Source organism: Somniosus microcephalus, chromosome 4 (genome assembly GCF_052327205.1).
Source record: "Somniosus microcephalus isolate GS21.2 chromosome 4, FLI_Smic_1.0, whole genome shotgun sequence".
Classification (NCBI taxonomy): domain Eukaryota; kingdom Metazoa; phylum Chordata; class Chondrichthyes; order Squaliformes; family Somniosidae; genus Somniosus; species Somniosus microcephalus.
In genome coordinates this window covers 296,423,165-296,442,639 of record NC_140990.1, presented here as the reverse complement: position 1 = coordinate 296,442,639, position 19,475 = coordinate 296,423,165, and the positions used below count along the sequence as shown (strand labels likewise).

The following is a 19,475-nucleotide window of genomic DNA, read 5'->3' as shown; positions in this document are numbered from 1 at the left end:
TGTGTTTATAGGCTGCACTAGTCCTTCAATCATCTCTCGGAGGAGCTTTGTGCAATCCTCTAAAGCTGCCATTGCACATCTGTGCATGCCAGGGAAGCCTGCAACACAACATGGATAATGAGGAGCCTGAAGAAAAGGAGGTGCAGGCTCCATCACATCAGGAGGATGACCACTTGGACAAATGATCTCTCATAGCTTCAAAAGCCATCCAAAGTCTAATACTATAGGAGATGTTTCTACAGTTATCAGCTACAATGACATATCATCCTTCTTTAGAGGTGTTTGCCCATGAGTCTGGGTTGCACAACTCTGAAGCTATTGACTGCCTTCTCCTCAGCTTCCACTAGGAAGAGGGAACATCCTAGCCTACGTCCCAGACCTTTGGTTCCCCCAAGCTTGATGAATCAGCTGCTGGCACTTCCTCACTATCACTGTCTAAATCCCCCTGGCTGCAATTCCCTGAGCTGTTGTCTGGGAGAGAGGAAGCAAGTGCCACCAGTAGCAAACTGGGAGGGGGAGGTGTGTTGGGTCAGAGGTAGACAGGGTAAGATCAGCACGCTGGCTCTGTGACCATGCCTGGTGTCTACTCTCCTCCTCCAGAATTTCCACATCTGGTACCACTGGGAAGGATGGGCTCAGGTCCACCTCCTCCTCTTCCTCAGAGTCCTCTTCTCCCATTGGAGCACCCATGGCAGTGGTGGATATGCAGGTGGGAATGGCAGAAAGTGAGAAGGAATAAACAAGAACCCCTTGAGATGAAGGATGAAGGCGAGACTGGTAAAATAGATAAGGGAGAACCAGTGGATGTGGTGTATTTGGACTTTCAGAAGGCTTTCGATAAGGTCCCACATAAGAGATTAGCATGCAAAATTAAGGCACATGGGATTGGGGGCAAGGTATTGACTTGGATAGAGAACTGGTTGGTGGACAGAAAGCAAAGAGTTGGAATAAACGGGTCGTTTTCCGAGTGGCAGGCAGTGACTAGTGGGGTACCGCAAGGATCGGTCCTAGGACCCCAGCTGTTCACAATATATATTAATGATCTGGACGAGGGAATTGGATGTAATATCTCCAAATTTGCAGATGACACAAAGCTGGGTAGGAGGGTATGCTGTGAGGAGGATGTCGTGAAACTCCAGTACGATTTGGACAGGTTGGGTGATTGGGCAGAAACATGGCAAATGCACTATAATGTGGATAAATGTGAGGTTATCCACTTTGGTGGCAAAAACAGGAAGGCAGATTATTATTTGAATGGCAATAGATTGGGAGAAGGGGAAGTGCAAAGAGACCTTGGTGTTCTTGTGCACCAGTCGCTGAAGGTAAGCATGCAGGTGCAGCAGGCGGTTAAGAAGGCAAATGGTATGTTGGCCTTCGTAGCAAGAGGGTTCGAGTACAGGAACAAGGATGTCTTGCTGCAGTTGTACAGGGCCTTGGTGAGACCGCATCTTGAGTATTGTGTGCAGTTTTGGTCGCCTTACCTGAGGAAGGACATTCTTGCCATGGAAGGAGTGCAGCGAAGATTCACCAGGCTGATACCTGGGATGGCAGGAATGACGTATGAGGAGAGATTGTGTCGATTGGGCTTATACTCACTGGAGTTTAGAAGATTGAGAGGGGATCTCATCGAAACCTATAAAATTCTGTCAGGCCTGGACAGACTAGATGCAGGAAGGATGTTTCTGATGGCCGGGGAGTCCAGAACCAGGGGTCATAGTCTAAGGATCAGGGGTAAGCCATTTAGGACTGAAATGAGGAGGAATTTCTTCACCCAGAGAGTGGTGAACCTGTAGAATTCTCTGCCACAGAGGGCGGTGGAGGCCAGTTCACTAAATATATTCAAGAAAGAGTTGGATATATTTCTTAAGGCTAAAGGGATCAAGGGATTTGGGGAGAAGGCAGGGACAGGGTACTGAATTTGGATGATCAGCCATGATCTCATTGAATGGCGGAGCAAACTCGAAGGGCCGAATGGCCTACTCCTGCTCCTATCTTCTATGTGTCTATGTTTCTATGAGATGGAAAAGGGCCTGAAGTTTATTTGTGTGTGTGTGGTCGTGCTCAGGGTAGCTAAAACAAGATTGTAAACGTTGAGTTACTCTGAGGCTACACCTAAGGCACTCCCCTAGTGTTCAGCTGAAGATTGGAGACTGTAGAGTGGTTGTAAAAGGCTGGGCCATTTCTGCATGCACGTTTCTTGGAGACTGAGCTGCTCATTCGCTTCTACACATGACTTAGGGCAAAGCTTGCACAAGGTGATATGCAAATGAGTATACCCAGAAGTCTTTGCGTTTAACTTCCTCTACGGTCAAGTGGTGGGCGTAACTTTTTTTTAAATTTGTGTAAAAGCAGCTAATGTTGAGGAAATTTAGGGCCATTATCATCAAAAATTAGATTAGTTAAGTAATATGTAAGTGAGGCGATGAGCGCTGAACCAGTTGAATGCAGTTTAGCACTGAATGTTAATTCAATCGCTAGATTTTGATCACCGTAATAAATTTATTTTTCTCTGAAACATCACTTGAAATTTTCCACATATTGATCTAACTCTTTATTCTGTGTAAATTTCCATGACATATTGTAATGTTGCTAAAATGAAGAGGGAATTCGGTTCTTCCCAATACATTTGGTTAATAGCCTGGATGTAAAACAAAAGTGATAACAAATGTGCCCTTCTTGGCTGAACATATTTAGATAAATGATACCAATTTCCTATGGTTCACATGTCTTGTTTGCAGTAATAATGTGTTTTTGCTACGGAACAATGTAGTTACCCTTGAATTAACCATACAGCTATTCACCCACAAATGTCAGCACTCGGCATTTGATGCATATTTGTTAGTCCAAATAACACATTGTTGTAAGAAAAGTGTTTTATGTTTGGCTCCTTGTCTCAGAAATGATAATGTTACATTTTAACCTTTAGGAATTACAAATTAGGGCAAGAAAGCACATTATTTGTGTTTCTTAGTTACACCCCCGCAGACGAGCTAATGAGGTGATCGCTCTTCAATATATTAGAAATCTGTTTTTGTACTTAAGTAAAAGACATTCTATCCTCCAATCCCTCCACAAACCTGTCGCTTTTCCTCCAGTCTCCAGTAGCTATTTTCCACTCACCTTAATTTTTGCTTTCAACTTCTGCTTAAAAAATGTTTTTTTTTAATGCACCTCCCATACCCTTTGTCCGTGTAATCTTCCATTCCTCAGTGGTAAATTTTTAATTTAATTGCAGTTTAGCTTCCTGGAAATTTTCCTTTACATTTAGTTGGTGCTTTTGTTTATTTTTGTGCTATAGCTTTTCTCCTTTTACTCTAAAATATCTACAAAGTAAAGAAAAGCTTTGTCATATAAACCAGACTTTGGTACCAATGTGTAGTTTATTTAAGCATAAGCTGACTTCTTCTTAGGCAGTCCCTCGGAACCGAGGATCACTTGCTTCAACATTAAAAATGAGTTCTCAGGTGACTGATGAGTCCAATGCGGGACCAACAGTGTCTGTCACAGGTGGGGCAGACGGTGGTTGAAGGGGCGAGTGGGTGGGGTGCTTGCGTTGATGTGCGCTGCCTGCGCTTGGCTTCCGTTTGCTCCCGGCAAAGAGACTCGAGGTGTTCGGCGCCTTCCTGGATGCTTCTCCTCCACTTTGTGCGGCATTGGGCCAGGGATGTTACACTTTTTCAAGGAGGCTTTGAGGGTGTCCTTGAAGTGTTTTCTCTGCCCACCTGGGGCTCTCTTGCCGTGTCGGAGCTCCGAGTAGAGCGCTTGTTTTGGGAGTCTCGTATCGGGCATGTGGACAATGTGACCCGTCCATCGGAGCTGATCGAGCATGGTCAAAGCTTCAATGCTGGGGATGTTGGCCTGAGCAAGAACACTGACGTTGGTGCACCTATCCTGCCAATGGATTTGCAGGATCTTGCAGAGGCAGCGTTGGTGGTACCTCTCCAGTGCTTTGAGGTGCCTGCTGTACATGGTCCATGTCTCTGAGGCATACAGCAGGGCGGGTATCACTGCTGCTCTGTAGACCATGAGCTTAGTGCCGGGTTTGAGGTCCTGGTCTTCAAACACTCTCTTCCTCAGGCAACCGAAGGCTGCACTGGCACACTGAAGGCGGTGTTGGACTTTGTCGTCGACGTCTGCCTTTGTTGACAGTAGGCTCCCGAGGCATGGAAAGTGGTCCACGTTGTACAAGGCCTTGTTGTAGATTTTGATAATCGGGGGGCAGTACTGTGTGGCGGGGGCAGGTTGGTAGAGGACCTTTGTCTTACAGATGTTTAGAGTAAGGCCCATGCTCTCGTACGCTTTGGTGAAGGTGTTGACGATGGTTTGGAGTTCGACCTCCGAGTGAGCGCAGACGCAAGCGTCGTCTGCATACTGTAATTCGATGACTGAGGATGGGAGAACCTTGGATCTGGACTGGAGGCGACGGAGGTTGAACCGTTTTCTGTTTCTTCTGTAAATTAGCTCCACTCCAGTGGGGAGCTTACTTAAAGCATTGCTGACAACTTTTGTGTGGCCGTTTTATTTTTAAGAGTACAATAGCTGCATTTGGAGCTATGGAGGAATTTTAATATTTTCTGCTCAAATAACTAAATGTTTAGTGCAGCAAAGGTAAAGTAGGTTGTATAATAAGTTCATAAATCAGTAATTTTACTCCTCCATAAAAGTGTTAAATACTTTTGGACAGCCTTGCATAAGCAGAAATTTCTGGCGGGGAGGCTAAATAGGACATCAAAGGATTATTTGAGCTCTGAGCCTGGAGGTTTCTGACTTTAGAATCACACTGTTAAGAGTGCCATTTTCTTTGGAACATGCTATGAAAGGCAACAATATCATATATACACGCACATTCAAAAAGGTTCCTGGTAGTTAACACTAATATGTGACCTATTGGAATCTCCAATATAAAAGTTTCAATAAATGACCATGTTTAAAGCTGGGCAAAGAATGCAGCACAAGTTTTTGCTGATCATGAAATTGGGGTGGGGTGCTTTTGAGGCCTTGTACCTGGTGGAAACTGCACGGTAGCACCCTGAAAATGGTGGGTACTGTTCAGGCTGACGTTGTGGTGTGGCTGTCCCTGTCTTCCCCAGCACCTAGCACTGGGCTGTCTGAGTGTCCACTTGAGTCAGGCAGTAGGTCCTTTTAATATGCAGATCGGGATCCGATGACGTACACAGTATGCCAATTGCCATTTTAGGACAACACTGGGCGGAGCGAGCACAAAGCACGCCTCGTCCAGTCTCGGCTGGCAGTCCAGCTGCAGAAGACCCCAGCAGGAGGTGAGTTTAATTTATTTTTGTGGGGTCAGGATGCACGGGAGTGCCACCACTCGGCATGGGGGGTAGGGGGAGGAGGAGGAGAAATCTACCCCATTATATTTAACATGCATTATCAATATTAAATATAACAAACCTGCATTATTTTTACAATGGTTTAGTTAAAATAAATAGGATAAGATATGCTGTTCTGTACGTATATAAAAACAGTATTTATTAACTCCATTACAGTTTCTGACTTTGCACTCTCCTTTTCAGGTGAAAATTCAGCCCGTGGAAACAACGGTGGATGCAGCAGCCTGTGTTTGATAATCCCTGGAGGCAGAGTTTGTGCTTGTGCTGATGGTCAATATTTGGATGAGGACAATATTACTTGCAAATGTAAGTCCACCATTTTGTATCTGTTCCCTTTCCATTTGTTATCGTAGTTCATTTCTAACTTTGTCACCATCTTATTTTAATGGCTCTTTTGTCCTCCCTTTTGAAAGTCAAGCTGCCTTTCATAAAGAGGCAGTACAGGAAACTTTCGATTTACCGGCACCTAAATAACCGGAAATCTCGGTTAACCGGCAAAATTCAGGAGTAGGTTCAGGTAAGTTTTATTACTTGCCTTCCTCGATCTGTTGCTGTGCAAGGGTGTGGCTGCAGCTGTTGCTAAGCTACAGAGATGCTTGGAACTTGTGGGCATTGTTCTGAACCTGTTGGGTTTGTTGCTTTATACGGAGCTCTCAGCTCCGTATCTTTTACTATAGCTTTCGGTTATCCGGAACTTTTGATGAACCGGCACCACGTCGGTCCCATCGGTGCCGGATAAAAAAAAGTTTCCTGTATAGTCCAGGAGATCAACCCATAATCCTGCTTCAAAAGCAAAACGCTGCGGATGCTGGAAATCTGAAATGAGTTCTGATGGAAGGTCATCGACCTGAAACGTTAACTCTGATTCTCTCTCCACAGATGCTGCCTGACCTGCTGAGTACTTCCAGCATTTTCTGTTTTTATTCCATAATCGTGCTTGTTATACAAAGAGATTTTTGTGCACTTACAATTGGATCTCAGTTATCTTTGTTGTCCTGTTCTATACTCTACAACTATTGGTTAGAAGCATCTTGGGATCAGGCAGTTTGTGATTTCCTGAAGTTCAGCTCCAGGGAAAATAATGATTAGTGAGTTGTATCCACTGTCCTCCCTGAACTGAAGCTTCATATCATCACAGCAGGGGGAGTCCTATAGCAAATATCTGTTCCCAGACTGCTGCTAGCCAGCTGTGGTAAAGCATAAAATAGAATAACAATGGACTCTAAGATATTGAGAAGTGTACTGAACTCTTCCTTTACGCAACATTTAGGATGCTAGGGTTATTCAGTCGACCACATTTCCCTCTTAAACTTGGAGGGAAAGAGGTCACAACTATCTGCCACCATTGCAGTCAAGCAAACTGTTTAGAAAGAAAACATTTCTTTGAGGTTGAAAAACTGACCTAGTGGGCCTTTACTGAGGAGTTAGAAAGTTCATATATCCACATGTACTTAATGGATTTAAATGCCAGCCACTGCTGGAGTGTGAACCCAGGAGAATGCTTTATGTTAAATAAAATTTTATTTCAAGAAGCTAGTCATTACAAAAAAACAGTGTACACATCCAAACAAATGTTGAACAATTAAAGGATAAACACATACAAGTTTAAATACTGGCATGGTAATGGTACATATTCTTAACGAGGCATTTACAGGAGGGCACATTATTAATGGCAATATTGTGCATATGTGTTCAGTAGTTTCACATTGGATTGGGGCTGTCATGGGGAAGACATAGTTGGATATTAGTGCACAAGGCTATGCTACCTTTTCTAGCGGTGTTATTGGGTTGGGTCACTTTTCATATGCAGTTGAGAAATGCCATCAGCCTGCCCCTCCTCCTGCAGGAATATGTTGTGGAGCTTGTGAGAAGGAAATTGTAAGAGATTCCAGGAACAGGCACTCTCTAGCTACTTTAATTTTTATGGTTAATGGCAAAAGCAGCTTCCACAGGCAAGCCCTCTCAATTGACGGACCAATGAGATTCTGGCAGATCAAATATTTCACCTACAAACTACGAATCGGATTTATTAGAAAATAAAATTGGAAAACGCAACAGTCAAGTAACAGCAGAAAGAAAACTCAAGTTATAAAATCTGCTCCAAAATATTGAAACATCTCAAAGCTTCAGTAGTTCTTGCAACTTGGAGCCTGCGTCTCTGAGGGAAAGCTTATACCTGAAATTGGACGCTCACCAAGTGTGTCCACTCACCCCAGGTCATCAACTGCCTGGTGGAGCAGATACTTGCTAAAGAAACCTTGGAGCCTTAACGGTTTTGAAAGCCAAAGGAAAATCATTAAGGATACCTTCACAGTAGACAAATCTATGAATCAAAATAGGCTGTAAAGGTAACAGTTGGCCTGGCAGAATTCTCTGGTGCAATGTTTACACCTGGGAGCTCAAAGCAACTGTAAAAATGAGTACGGTTAGATTAGTTTTATGGTGGGCTAGCAATCCCATTTAATTTGCTCAGCCTCCTTCATGCGGTCAGAACATTAATATTGTGCGTTTCAGTCAGCTATGTGGACTTGGTAATTAACGCTCATTAGGCAGTCCACCTCAACAGAGTTGACTCATCCCACTTCCTGTGAAGTAGCATCAACACATGAGACAAGCCAAGGGTATTTTAGGGAGATGGACAGACCTTCTGTTTCCAACAAGCAGTAAACAATTTTAAGTGGTCATCAGCTGGCCAGCTACCAAACTTCCACGAGGGAATATTAAAGATACAGTGGCTGATTTTTCTCTGTGGGCAGCCATAAGCAACAGCTCTGCAGCTGTGCAGCCTGGACACTGACATCGGGGCCTTCTGACTGCTGCTGGCAACGGAAGCACTTGAAGTTTAGGCAGGGAAGAAAAGGAAGAAGAGGTTGGTGGGGGGGGGGGAGAATTGTTTTTAAAACACTAACAGATACAGGAATTGGGTCCTGAGGTGTTGTTGCCGATTTATAATAAATATATAAAAGAAAAAAATTGAAAAGGGAGGCTCAAGTTCAGAGAAGGACAACAAAAGAAAAGAATTGTGAAAGTTTTTCCCTTTTTAATGTGACATATTCTGATGCTATAAAAAAAAGCTTTCAAAGACAATGGCCGTGATTTTGCCGGCGCTCAGCGAACTTGATTGGTGGCGGGTCAGGAACCTGCTGTCAAAACGCGCACACCTGCATATCCCGATGTCGGGTCTGCCAACGCTGAGTAGACCCAACAGGCAGCGACGGGGGACCTAATTCAAATCATTAGTGGCTTGTTTACAGCCACTTAACAATGCTTTTTTTCCCCAGCTTTTTGAATTTGACTGGTCGGCCACCGGTTTCCCGCTGTGCCTAGACCTCGTCTGTGAAACTGAGGTGGGAGGTCAGTGGTCATTGAATCAGCTGATGAGTTGACAGCTTCAAATATCAAGTCAAAGCTCCCAGCTGATTGAGAAATGTTCCCTTAACCATTAGCTTCTCTAAACTACATTCCAAGTACAGATTCAGAATGCTGCAAGTCTTCACACAAGTCTCCATCCAGTCTGACCTCATTACCTCTCCCACCATTGACAGATCGCTTTTGTCATCTCTACTTCACCTGCCATCTATTCCATCAGCATGGGTGCACTTTATACTCTCTCACCTTGGTCCTCAGAATCCCACCATGATCAGCCCCAACACCAGCAGCACCATGCACACCAGCAGCACAAATAACCACACCAACCTTCTCCGAAATCACCTGATGCTGCACAGGACAGAGGGTATCAGCACCCGACCACATTGCTGCCCGGGACTTCAGGGATGGCCTCACCATGACCACATTTACTTCACTTGAAACTCCCTGGCTGCATCTCTACAATGCCCAAACCATTTCTTTCACACACATCAACATTGTAGGGGGTACCATTATGTCTCACCATTCACTGCAACTCACTAAGCCACTTCCAAAGGTGCACACAAATCTGTCCAAGAACGCAAAGTGTTGAAAATAAAGATTTCAATGTTTGACAGCACATTAACAGAAACTTCACATGAACATTGGCTAAAACACATAAGTGCCTACCCTTGTGTGTTGTTAGTTGGTATGATTGGACTAGGATGAGGGTGAGTGTGAGGGGTGGCTAATGAGATGGGGAAGTGATAATGTAGATAGAGAGGGATAGGTGGAGGTGCAAGGTAAGTTGGTGTGAGTAAGGATGTGCAGGAGTAGGGTAGGGAAGGCAGAATGATGGGGATGTGATGAGTGGCACAGCAGGATGAGGTTGAGTGTGGCTTTGCAGTAACATTTCATGATCTACTGTGATCATTGAAAGGTTTGCACCACTGCAGCCTGGTCCTCTTGACGACATCCCTGCTTGTGCCCTCCTATGCAATGTGCAACCAGGCTGCGTTGGTGTCCTGGGGAGGTCTCTTCTGCCCATTGGAAGGAAAGAGAACCTCCCTGCATGCTGAGACAATGAGGGAGTCATGGGAGAGCCTGCATGCAGCCCTGCACCTCTGTGCAGTGCTTGTCAATGTTTGCAGCACCTCAATGCTGTAGAACACTGACAGCACAAATGTCAAAGTAAATTTGCGCATGGTCCCTTTAAGGAAACCGGCTGATGAAGCATCATCAAATGACATCATCAGACCCGCTTCCTTCAATTGGCCGGGAAACTCGCTGGGCGGGCTTAACAAGCCCAATCAGGGGAAAGTCATGTCGAAGTCCGGGATGGAGCCAACAGCAAGGCTGCGACCCGCCACCAACATCACCCGCCACGGACACACTGAGGTAGGGAAAATCACGGCCAATATATACAGTGCGAGTCCCAGTAAGGAAAAATTAAAAAAAAAGAACGCTAATAAATAGATCCAACTGCACTTTCCCTCTAGTGCTGCTGGTCCACTGAATATAAAATTAATATTAACTTACTATTTTCCCGCTGACAACCTTTCTTCCACTGTCGCTGCCTACCCCATTATGTAATCCCATTTTCCTTCCCTTTCATTTATATTCTTCCTTATAGCAATGTTAAGGGCTGTGCCTTTGGCTTGTGCTACATTATGCTCTTTCTGGAAATCTGAACTTTTTCTTGACTGAATCACAAACCTGGATCACACTACAGAAAATGTCATGCTTGAAAATTCCTTCCTCTTCCATTACATTCAGTTGCAGCTTGGTTGCTTATCTTTCACTGATGGGCGAACTGCCCCTCCATATATTAATTAAAAAATTAACATCAATTGAAGTTGGGAAAAACTTTTTTTTTAATTTGTTTTAAATGTAACATCTGATATTGTGTGGGATGGGAGAAGTTTCCACAGCAACCTTGGAACTACCGCAGATGCTCACTACACCTGCCCCCCACCCCATCAGAACAATGAACAGGGTGGAATGCTGGAAACACGAGGCTACACCTCAAATTCCAAGGGTTTTGGGACCTATACATCAAATTGACCTGTAAATTGAACTGTATGTTCAAGTCAATGCTGTGAAAGAATTAGTGAACTGTGCTTTAAGCAGCCCCATACTAATTAGAATTGCACCTCTCATCTGTGGCTGGAAATTCTTTTTGCTGTAGCCAGCCATTGTTATCAGTGTAGAGTTTGTTCCATTGTTATCTTGCCAGTTGCATGCAGCAATTTGTGATGTTAGTAGAGCATACATAATCTTAAAGCTAGCTTTTAAGTCCAGTTGTAGATAGCCCTCTGCCAAGTTTAACCAATTTAATTCCATTTAAAGCTTTTGATTTTAAAATATTCTGTTCATTGATGAATTTTCATGCTTATCAAGGTGAGGAATATCAGTATGAGGATTGGAACACTTTTCAACTTTTCTAATAAAGCATAATAAGCTTGATGAAGAGTAAGGCCCCTCTACTGGAACAGTGGAGCAACATTGGAACAGTGGAGAACATTGCTAGTCCAAATGAAACTGTCAGTTTAGCACTAAATTATTTTTCCTGTAAATCTCTAGATCATTTTCCTGTGTATTTTCCTTCCTATGTCCAGGCGTGAACACGTAACAATAAAAGAATCAAAATAATGACGTTTCTAGGATAACTGATGAATAGTAAAGAAATAGGGGATGTATTTACTTGGGGGTTCTCCCAGTTGTCCGCCATAAGTTCAATGGAAGAGCTGTGGAAACCCCGGGAAAATGGTGCAAACTCTGTTTGCACATTTTTCCAGGGGTTATGGCAGATCAATGGGAGAACCCCTAAGGAAATAATCTCATGAATACATGACCAAAACACTGAACCACTGTATGATACAATTTGATTTTGAAAACATGAAGCAACTATTTTGAGATGGCGCGTTGGAGGCAGGACTGCTGCTTGCCGGATTATTGTCTCACCTCCATTGACGTGTGGCTGACCCACGCTATTTTCCCTTGATTGACCTTGTAAAGCCTGCCCAGCGGGCTTAGCAGGCCAATTAAGGGGAAGCTGGTTACAGAGAATGTCAGCGTATGACGTTTTATCTGTCAAAAAGTTTTGACAGATGCATTGTCATCGTTTGACATCTCTGTGAAGCTGTCAAACACTGACATTCTCTGTTGTTTGATGAGTCCTTGTATTCAAGACTCATCAAACCTCTTTCTTTAGCAGAAATTAGATGGTTGTTGCATCAGAGAATGCAGCAGCCATCTGTCATCTCTGCCAGTGAGATGCGAGACTCTCCGCATCCCCAACTGTTGAAGCCTGCAGGAAGAAACAAAGGTAAGTAAACATTTTCTATCACTTTTCATTCACCTCACACACTTACCTCTCCACACTTGCACCCATCACTTATCTTCACAGCACACTTTTGCACCCCTCCGACCCCCTCAGACCCACTGCTCACCTCGGGGACTCTGGTGGGGTTTCCCGACGTCGGGAAGCCCGCGCCTCTCCTGGAAAAATGGGGATAATCTTCTTAATTGCCTGTTAACTACCTGTTAACAGGCAGTTAAGTGGCTGTAATCTCCTTCACACCTTGAGGAGATGGGACCCGACGCGGGTCGGCTACCCGCCTTCCGGTAAGATGGCACAGAGGCAGGTTGGGGGCGGGATGGGCACCCACCCCAGATTCTACAATTTTCCCGGCAGTTCCGCCTCCCCAGGGCTGGCAAGATCGCACCCAATATTGAGTGGCCCAAATTTAATAGAAAGTGGGAAAAGAATGCATCACTTTCAAACCATTTTTTAAATTGGTATTGCATATTTGTAGAATTAAATGCTGCTCCATGCAAACGCACTCTCATTTTTCATGTTGTGTCGTTGTCACATTAGAAAACATGGAAGAGAAAAGGATTTTAGGTTACTCAAATTGGCTTCTTTGATAACAACATGGGGGTGGAAATTCCTTTAGGCTCATCTTCGGGCCTTAAACGGTTACCATGCATGGAGCATACGCCCCAACCAGGAGCTCCATGGCTGGCCTGAAATTGGGCATCGGGCCTCATTAACATCATTAGGGTGAGCTGCCAGCACCTGTCATGCCTCCAAGGGCAGCTCAGCCATTTAAAAAAGATGAATGTCAGGCCGCTGCCGACACCTGACTGGAAAAGAATTCAAATCAAAGTGTAAGTAGGAATCTTGGACTCCAAAACAGGTGATATGTCAAATGCATTGTGGTAAAGTGATTTGATCTATCATTTCAAAGGATTGTACTTCAGTGAGGTTTTTTTTGCAAAATAAATGAGCACTCCATCTACTGGACTTTTTTCACATGCAAACTGACAACTTTTTTTTCTCCATAGATTTTCCCAGTCACCGTTCAATCAAAAATGCCCCGAGCTAGGATCTCTCATTTAATATAATTGTGTTTGAGTTTTCAGACCCGTATGATCATTCATATCCTCCAATACAATGTCAATTTCAAAAGTAAAAGTACAAACACTTCTTGGGTCTTGATACCGAAATGGACCTTTGTGTTATTAGGTGCAGTGTTGCCTGTTTGAAATCTATCTTTTATACCAATACTGGTAACGATGCCAAACTGTTATTGTTCAGGAGCAGTCAAAGTAAATACTGTCATGTGAAGGATACAATGAAAAGGGTTAAAGTTTTCATATGGTGATGAGGATTCATGCTAAGCAGTTTAACAAATCTATTCATATAGACCAAATGTGCTTTATACACTATTGGTGCTATTACAGTGGGACTACCTCTCAAAGGACAACATAAAGAGGTGTGCCCACTGTAATAGTGCCAATATATCTACCCTCATACTCTGCAGAAAAAGCAATTGACTGAATGGAGTGGAAATTTCTCTTTATGGTACTCAAGACAATGGCTTTTGGTGGCACATTCAGGAAGTGGGTTACAATCCTGATGCACAAATTCCACACCCACGATTTGCACCAGTGGTTTCAGCTGCCCTGCATTCCTACTCCACAGGAGGGGTGTGGGGGATCAGACATGGATGCTCCATCTCCCATCCTCTTTATTTTGCTATAGAACCTCATGTGATGTGCATCTGAACAAATCCAAGCATCCAAAGAGAACAGACAGTAGGGACTCTGGGCAATATGTTCCTATATTCTGACAAAATACTACGATTTGTAACTAAGCCAATCATCTCACTCCCCAGCATCTTTAAAAGCATCAGAAAATTTGGATGACTCTCCAGTTACAAACTCAACTACCCTAAAAACCCCACACAAATATGGGAGCCCTAGTTCTTTTTGTAATTAGGCTTTAGATACTTTGGTGTCACAGTGAAACTTGTCATTTTGTACAAAAAGAACTCTCAAACCCTACTAACCCCTCCATTCACTATAAATATCAATCTAACTAGATGGAATAACCTGTCAACAAAGTAGAGATGATAGTCTCCTAACACCATCTATCTATTTCGGATACTGCCTGTCAAGGTAAAGAAAGAAATTGCATTTATTAAGTCTATTTATTACTTATTAAGTCTTCAGGCCAATGAATTACTTTTAGCTGTGTAGTTCCTGTTGTTATTAGACATTCAAGGCAGCTAGTTTGCACACAGCAAGATCCCACAAACAGCAATGAGATCAGTGACCAGTTAATCTGTTTTTGTGGTGGGCTTAATGCTTACCAGGGAACAGCAAGAGTTCTTCCTTATTCTTCTCCGAATATTACCGTGGGATATTTATGACCACCTGAACAGGCCTTCAGTTTAATGGCCCGGAATTTGCTGTCAGCGTCGATCTGATGGTGCTCGCCGCAGACCTCGAAGAATGCTTCCCACAAAGATCTGGCGATCTCTGTGGCATCAATTTCAGCTCTCCCGACGTTAGTTTGAATCTGGGGCCAAATCAAGAGAATCACCAACGTCCAGCAACAGTGATGTCATCAAGCTGGCTAAGCAGCCAATCACATTGAAGAATTCTCACACACACAGCACAACAGGAAGTAAAATGCACAGATTATAATTTACTTTTAATAAATTTTACAGACAGCAAAATAAAGATTGGGACATACACATACAATAAAGATTGGGACATTCAGATAGGATTATAAAGTAAATGCTGAAATATTATAAACAAACGTAAAAAAAAATCAAAAACTTGTAATTCTTAATCGTATTAATCAAAAAATATGACATTCCATAAATATAGAATTAGTTTTTCAGGGCAAGAGCGATTGTTCAGCAGTCAGTACGGTGTTAAAAACCCAGTTAATCCTCTTTCAACAAGGCTTAACACTTTAGGGGTTTTTTAACAGTGATTTTCCATCGTAAAAGGGGAAGCTTTTGTCAGTTCAAGTGACTTGAATTGATTGCCGGGTCTGGGGAGTTCCACAGCGCAACCTGTGGTGGAGCAGGGAATGACTGTCCGCAACCTCAGGATTTCCATGTTTATCTGCGCATGCGCTAAATCCTGAAGTTGCTGTCAGTTTCAGAGGGGTAATGACGGCGAACACTGACAGTTTCGCCGTCATTACCACCGCGAAATACAGGTCATTGCCTCATCCGAAAGAGGAAAGGCGAGAGGTAGAGAAGATCCTTAATATCACCAACTGCAGCAAAGTACACAAAGGCTAAAGTTCATACCTCACAAATATTGCACACAACCCAAGCTCCACAAAATTCCATACCAGACAGCTGCTGGAGGAACTGTGATCAGAAGGGGACCCTCCTACACTTATTCTGATCATGCCATTCTTTATAGCAGTCCATGAGACTCTAAAGACTGCCGCCAGTCTTGGATTGCCAGAGGACTAAGCTCAATATTTGCTGTGCCTACCCACTGGAGAGCAAGAGCCCCCTGCAAAAAAGCAGGCTAACACAAGCTAATTCCTGGCTTGTAATATAAGGAAGATGCATTCCCTCCTCTGTGCAGTCCTCCCCACAACAAATGCAGCTGAATTACATGTAGGGTGTATCCCAATCAGAATGAGTAGTGTTTGACCACCACCTACAGCTGGAGTTATTACTCAGCAGTCTGGACCCATTCCTAGCGGCTCACCGACAACAAACTGCCCTTGCCCAGCACAGCAACCTGCCCACTGACCACGAGGGACAATCCCCCTAGTTGATATGACCACTGGTAAGTGGGGCCCTGCATCTCCAAACTGAACGAATCCCAAATTACCAAGGCCAATCAACCTGTCTCAACCCTTTGACCTCCACTGCTCTCAGTGCAAGCACAATCATGCCAAGAAATCTGAATGTATCAATGCACTCCTCCCACAAGCACCAAGCAATCAAAATGTACAATGACTTACGAAATATATATCTGGATGTACACTATTGAGAATTCAATAAAACAAAGGAAATATATTCAGCCCCTGTGTGTGACTGATATCTTACCATGAAAAGCAGCTGTACGGTGGAACTGGGTTATATTATTTTAGTGCCTTAAAAATATTATCATTGCCCTGTTTCCAAATTAACTTGCAAGCTACCAATCTGTCAACTATCAAAGTTATTTGTTGGCTGTTATGTATATAAGGGTAGAGTTTCTGCTTTGGGCACAATTGGGAAATTGCACCCAAAATGCATTATTTAGGTTACAGTCCAAGTTTTCAATAACATTAATTTGCATAATCACAAACATAAAATCTTCCGTGAACCAGTGCAATGGGGCAGCATAATAGAACGTAATTGTTTCTTTTTTACCTTTCTATTCAAAAAACAATTCCTTGATGTATTTAAGAGTGGCAACCTGGTGCAGTTTTATTACTACAGCTGAAAATGGGTTTATCACCAAAGATAAGCATTTTTAATAAAAGTGTCCCGTCTTCCACCTGTGAGTAACCTGATTTAAAATCACTGAAAATGACTTTAAAAAACTACTGCACCACCTTCTTCTTCTTAGGCAGTCCCTCAGAACCGAGGATGACTTGCTTCCACATTAAAAATGAGCTCGCAGGTGGCAGATTAGTCCAATGCGGGACCTACAGTCTCTGTCACAGGTGGGGCAGACGGTGGTTGAAGGGGCGGGTGGGTGGGGTGCTTGGGTTGACGTGCGCTCCTTGCGCTGCTTGTGCTTGGCTTCCGCTTGCTCCCGGCGAAGAGACTCGAGGTGTTCGGCGCCTTCCCGGATGCTTCTCCTCCACTTTGTGCGGTCTTGGGCCAGGGATTCCCAGGTGTCGGTGGGATCTTGCACTTTTTCAAGGAGGCTTTGAGGGTGTCCTTGAAACATTTCCTCTGCCCACCTGGGGCTCTCTTGCCGTGTCAGAGCTCCGAGTAGAGCGCTTGTTTTGGGAGTCTCGTATCGGGCATGCGGACAATGTGACCCGTCCATCAGAGCTGATTGAGCGTGGTCAGAGCTTCGATGCTGGGGATGTTGGCCTGAGCAAGAACACTGACGTTGGTGCGCCTATCCTGCCAATGGATTTGCAGGATCTTGCGGAGGCAGTGTTGGTGGTACCTCTCCAGTGCTTTGAGGTGCCTGCTGTACATGATCCATGTCTCTGAGGCATACAGCAGGGCAGGTATCACTGCTGCCCTGTAGACCATGAGCTTAGTGCTGGGTTTGAGGTCCTGGTCTTCAAACACTCTCTTCCTCAGGCGACCGAAGGCTGCACTGGCACATTGAAGGCGGTGTTGGACTTCGTTGTCGACGTCTGCCCTTGTTGACAGTAGGCTCCCGAGGTATGGAAAGTGGTCCACATTGTCCAAGGCCTTGTCGTGGATTTTGATAATCGGGGGGCAGCACTGTGTGGCGGGGGCAGGTTGGTAGAGGACCTTTGTCTTACGGATGTTTAGTGTAAGGCCCATGCTCTCATATGCTTCGGTGAAGGTGTTTATGATGGTTTGGAGTTCGACCTCCGAGTGAGCGCAGACGCAAGCATCGTCTGCATACTGTAATTTGACGACAGAGGATGGGATGACCTTGGATCGGGACTGGAGGTGACGGAGGTTGAACAGTTTCCCGTTTGTTCTGTAAATTAGCTCCACTCCAGTGGGGAGCTTACTGACGGTGAGATGGAGCATTGCAGCAAGGAAGATTGAGAAGAGCGTTGGTGCGATGACACAGCCTTGCTTGACCCCAGTTCGTACGTGAATTGGTTCTGTGATGGAACCGTTGGTCAGGATCACGGCTTGCATGTCGTTGTGAAGCAGGTGGAGGATGGTGACAAACTTTTGAGCGCAGCCGAATTTGAGGAGGACACTCCATAATCCCTCATGGTTGACAGTGTCGAAGGCCTTTGTGAGATCAAAGAAGGCCATGTACAGCGGTTGGTGCTGTTCCCTGCATTTCTCTTGTAATTGACGTGCGGTGAAGATCATGTCCATTGTGCCCCTTAGTGGGCGGAATCCGCATTGCGAGTCTGGGAGGAGCTCTTCGGCCACTGGGAGAAGGCGATTGAGGAGGATTCTTGAGATGACTTTCCCTGTGGCAGATAGCAGGGAAACTCCTCTGTAATTACCGCAATCGGACTTGTCACCTTTCTTGAAGATGGTCACAATTACGGCGTCTCTGAGATCCCCTGGCATGCTCTCCTCCTTCCAGATAAGAGAAATGAGTTCATGAATTCACACCAGTAATGCTTCTCTGCCATGCTTTAGTGCCTCGGTGGGGATTCCATGTGCTCCTGAGGCCTTGTTGTTCTTCAGTTGTCGGGTGGCCTTTTCAACCTCATGCTGGGCTGGGGTTGTGCTGAGATGGTGGCGGGTAGCATGCTGTGGGATGGAGTTGAGGACACTTGTATCGAAGACAGAGTCATGGTTAAGGAGATCTTCAAAGTGCTCCCTCCAGCGGGCACTGACTGCTTCCCTGTCCTTGATGAGTACCTCTCAATTCTTGGCTCACAGTGGCGAAGGGCCTTGGGTGCTTGGGCCGTAGATGGTCTTGACTGCGCTAAAGAATCCACGCACATCGTGTTTGTCAGCTAGCTGCTGGATCTCCTGCGCTTTCTCCACCCACCATCTGTTCTTTAGGTCGCGAGTTTTTTGTTGGACCTCGGCCTTCAGGCTTCTGTAGAGCTACTTTCTTGCTCTCAAGCTCTGTTGATGTTTCCAGATCAGAAATGCCTTGCGCTTGCGGCTTATTAGCTCTTGGATCTCCTGCTCATTCTTGTTGAACCAGTCTTGGTATTTCCTGGTTGAGTGACTGAGCGTCTCTTCACAGGTGCTGATTATGGAGGCCTTGAATGCAGACCAGACGCTGTGGGCACTCTGTGTCTCTGCATTACTGGGAGTCCTCAGGTTGTTTGTGAGGCGCAGGCTGAATAGGGCTTTCTTAGCAGGGTCTTTGAGTACTCCAGCGTTAATTTTCATGTGGCATTGTTTCTGTTGCCGCCGCTGTTTTGGGGCTACATTGATGGAGATGACAGAGCGGATTAGGCGGTGGTCTGTCCAGCAGTCATCAGCTCCTTTCATGGCGCGGGTGATGCGGACGTCCTTGCGGTCCCTCGCTCGGACGATGACGTAGTCCAGCAGATGCCAGTGCTTGGAACAAGGGTGCTGCCATGAAGTCTTGTACTTGTCTCTCTGACAGAACAAGGTGTTGGTTATGACGAGGCCATGTTCTAAGCATTTTGACAAGAGGAGGATACCGTTGGAGTTGGCTTTCCCTACCCCCTCTCTGCAGATCACACCTCTCCAGAGGTCTGTGTCCTTTCCAACTCTGGCGTTAAAGTCGCCAAGGAGGATCAGCTTGTCGCCCGTTGGGACTCGGGACAGGGATTGTTCGAGGCTGGAGTAGAATTCCTCTTTGGTTTCGTCTGTGGCTTCCAGTGTTGGGGCGTATGCACTGATGACCGTA

The 19,475-nt window shown here is 44.9% G+C and overlaps 1 protein-coding gene across 1 annotated transcript in view; it reads left to right on the top strand.

The window, feature by feature from the left end:
* LOC147120556 (low-density lipoprotein receptor-related protein 1-like) overlaps positions 1-19,475 on the top strand; it is a 2,135,446-nt gene that overhangs the window by 1,174,311 nt on the left and 941,660 nt on the right. Inside the window, exon 15 of the mRNA XM_085986655.1 lies at positions 5,535-5,657. Within this exon, the coding sequence (XP_085842781.1) occupies positions 5,535-5,657 (123 nt within the window). The remainder of the gene's footprint in view (positions 1-5,534; positions 5,658-19,475) is intronic.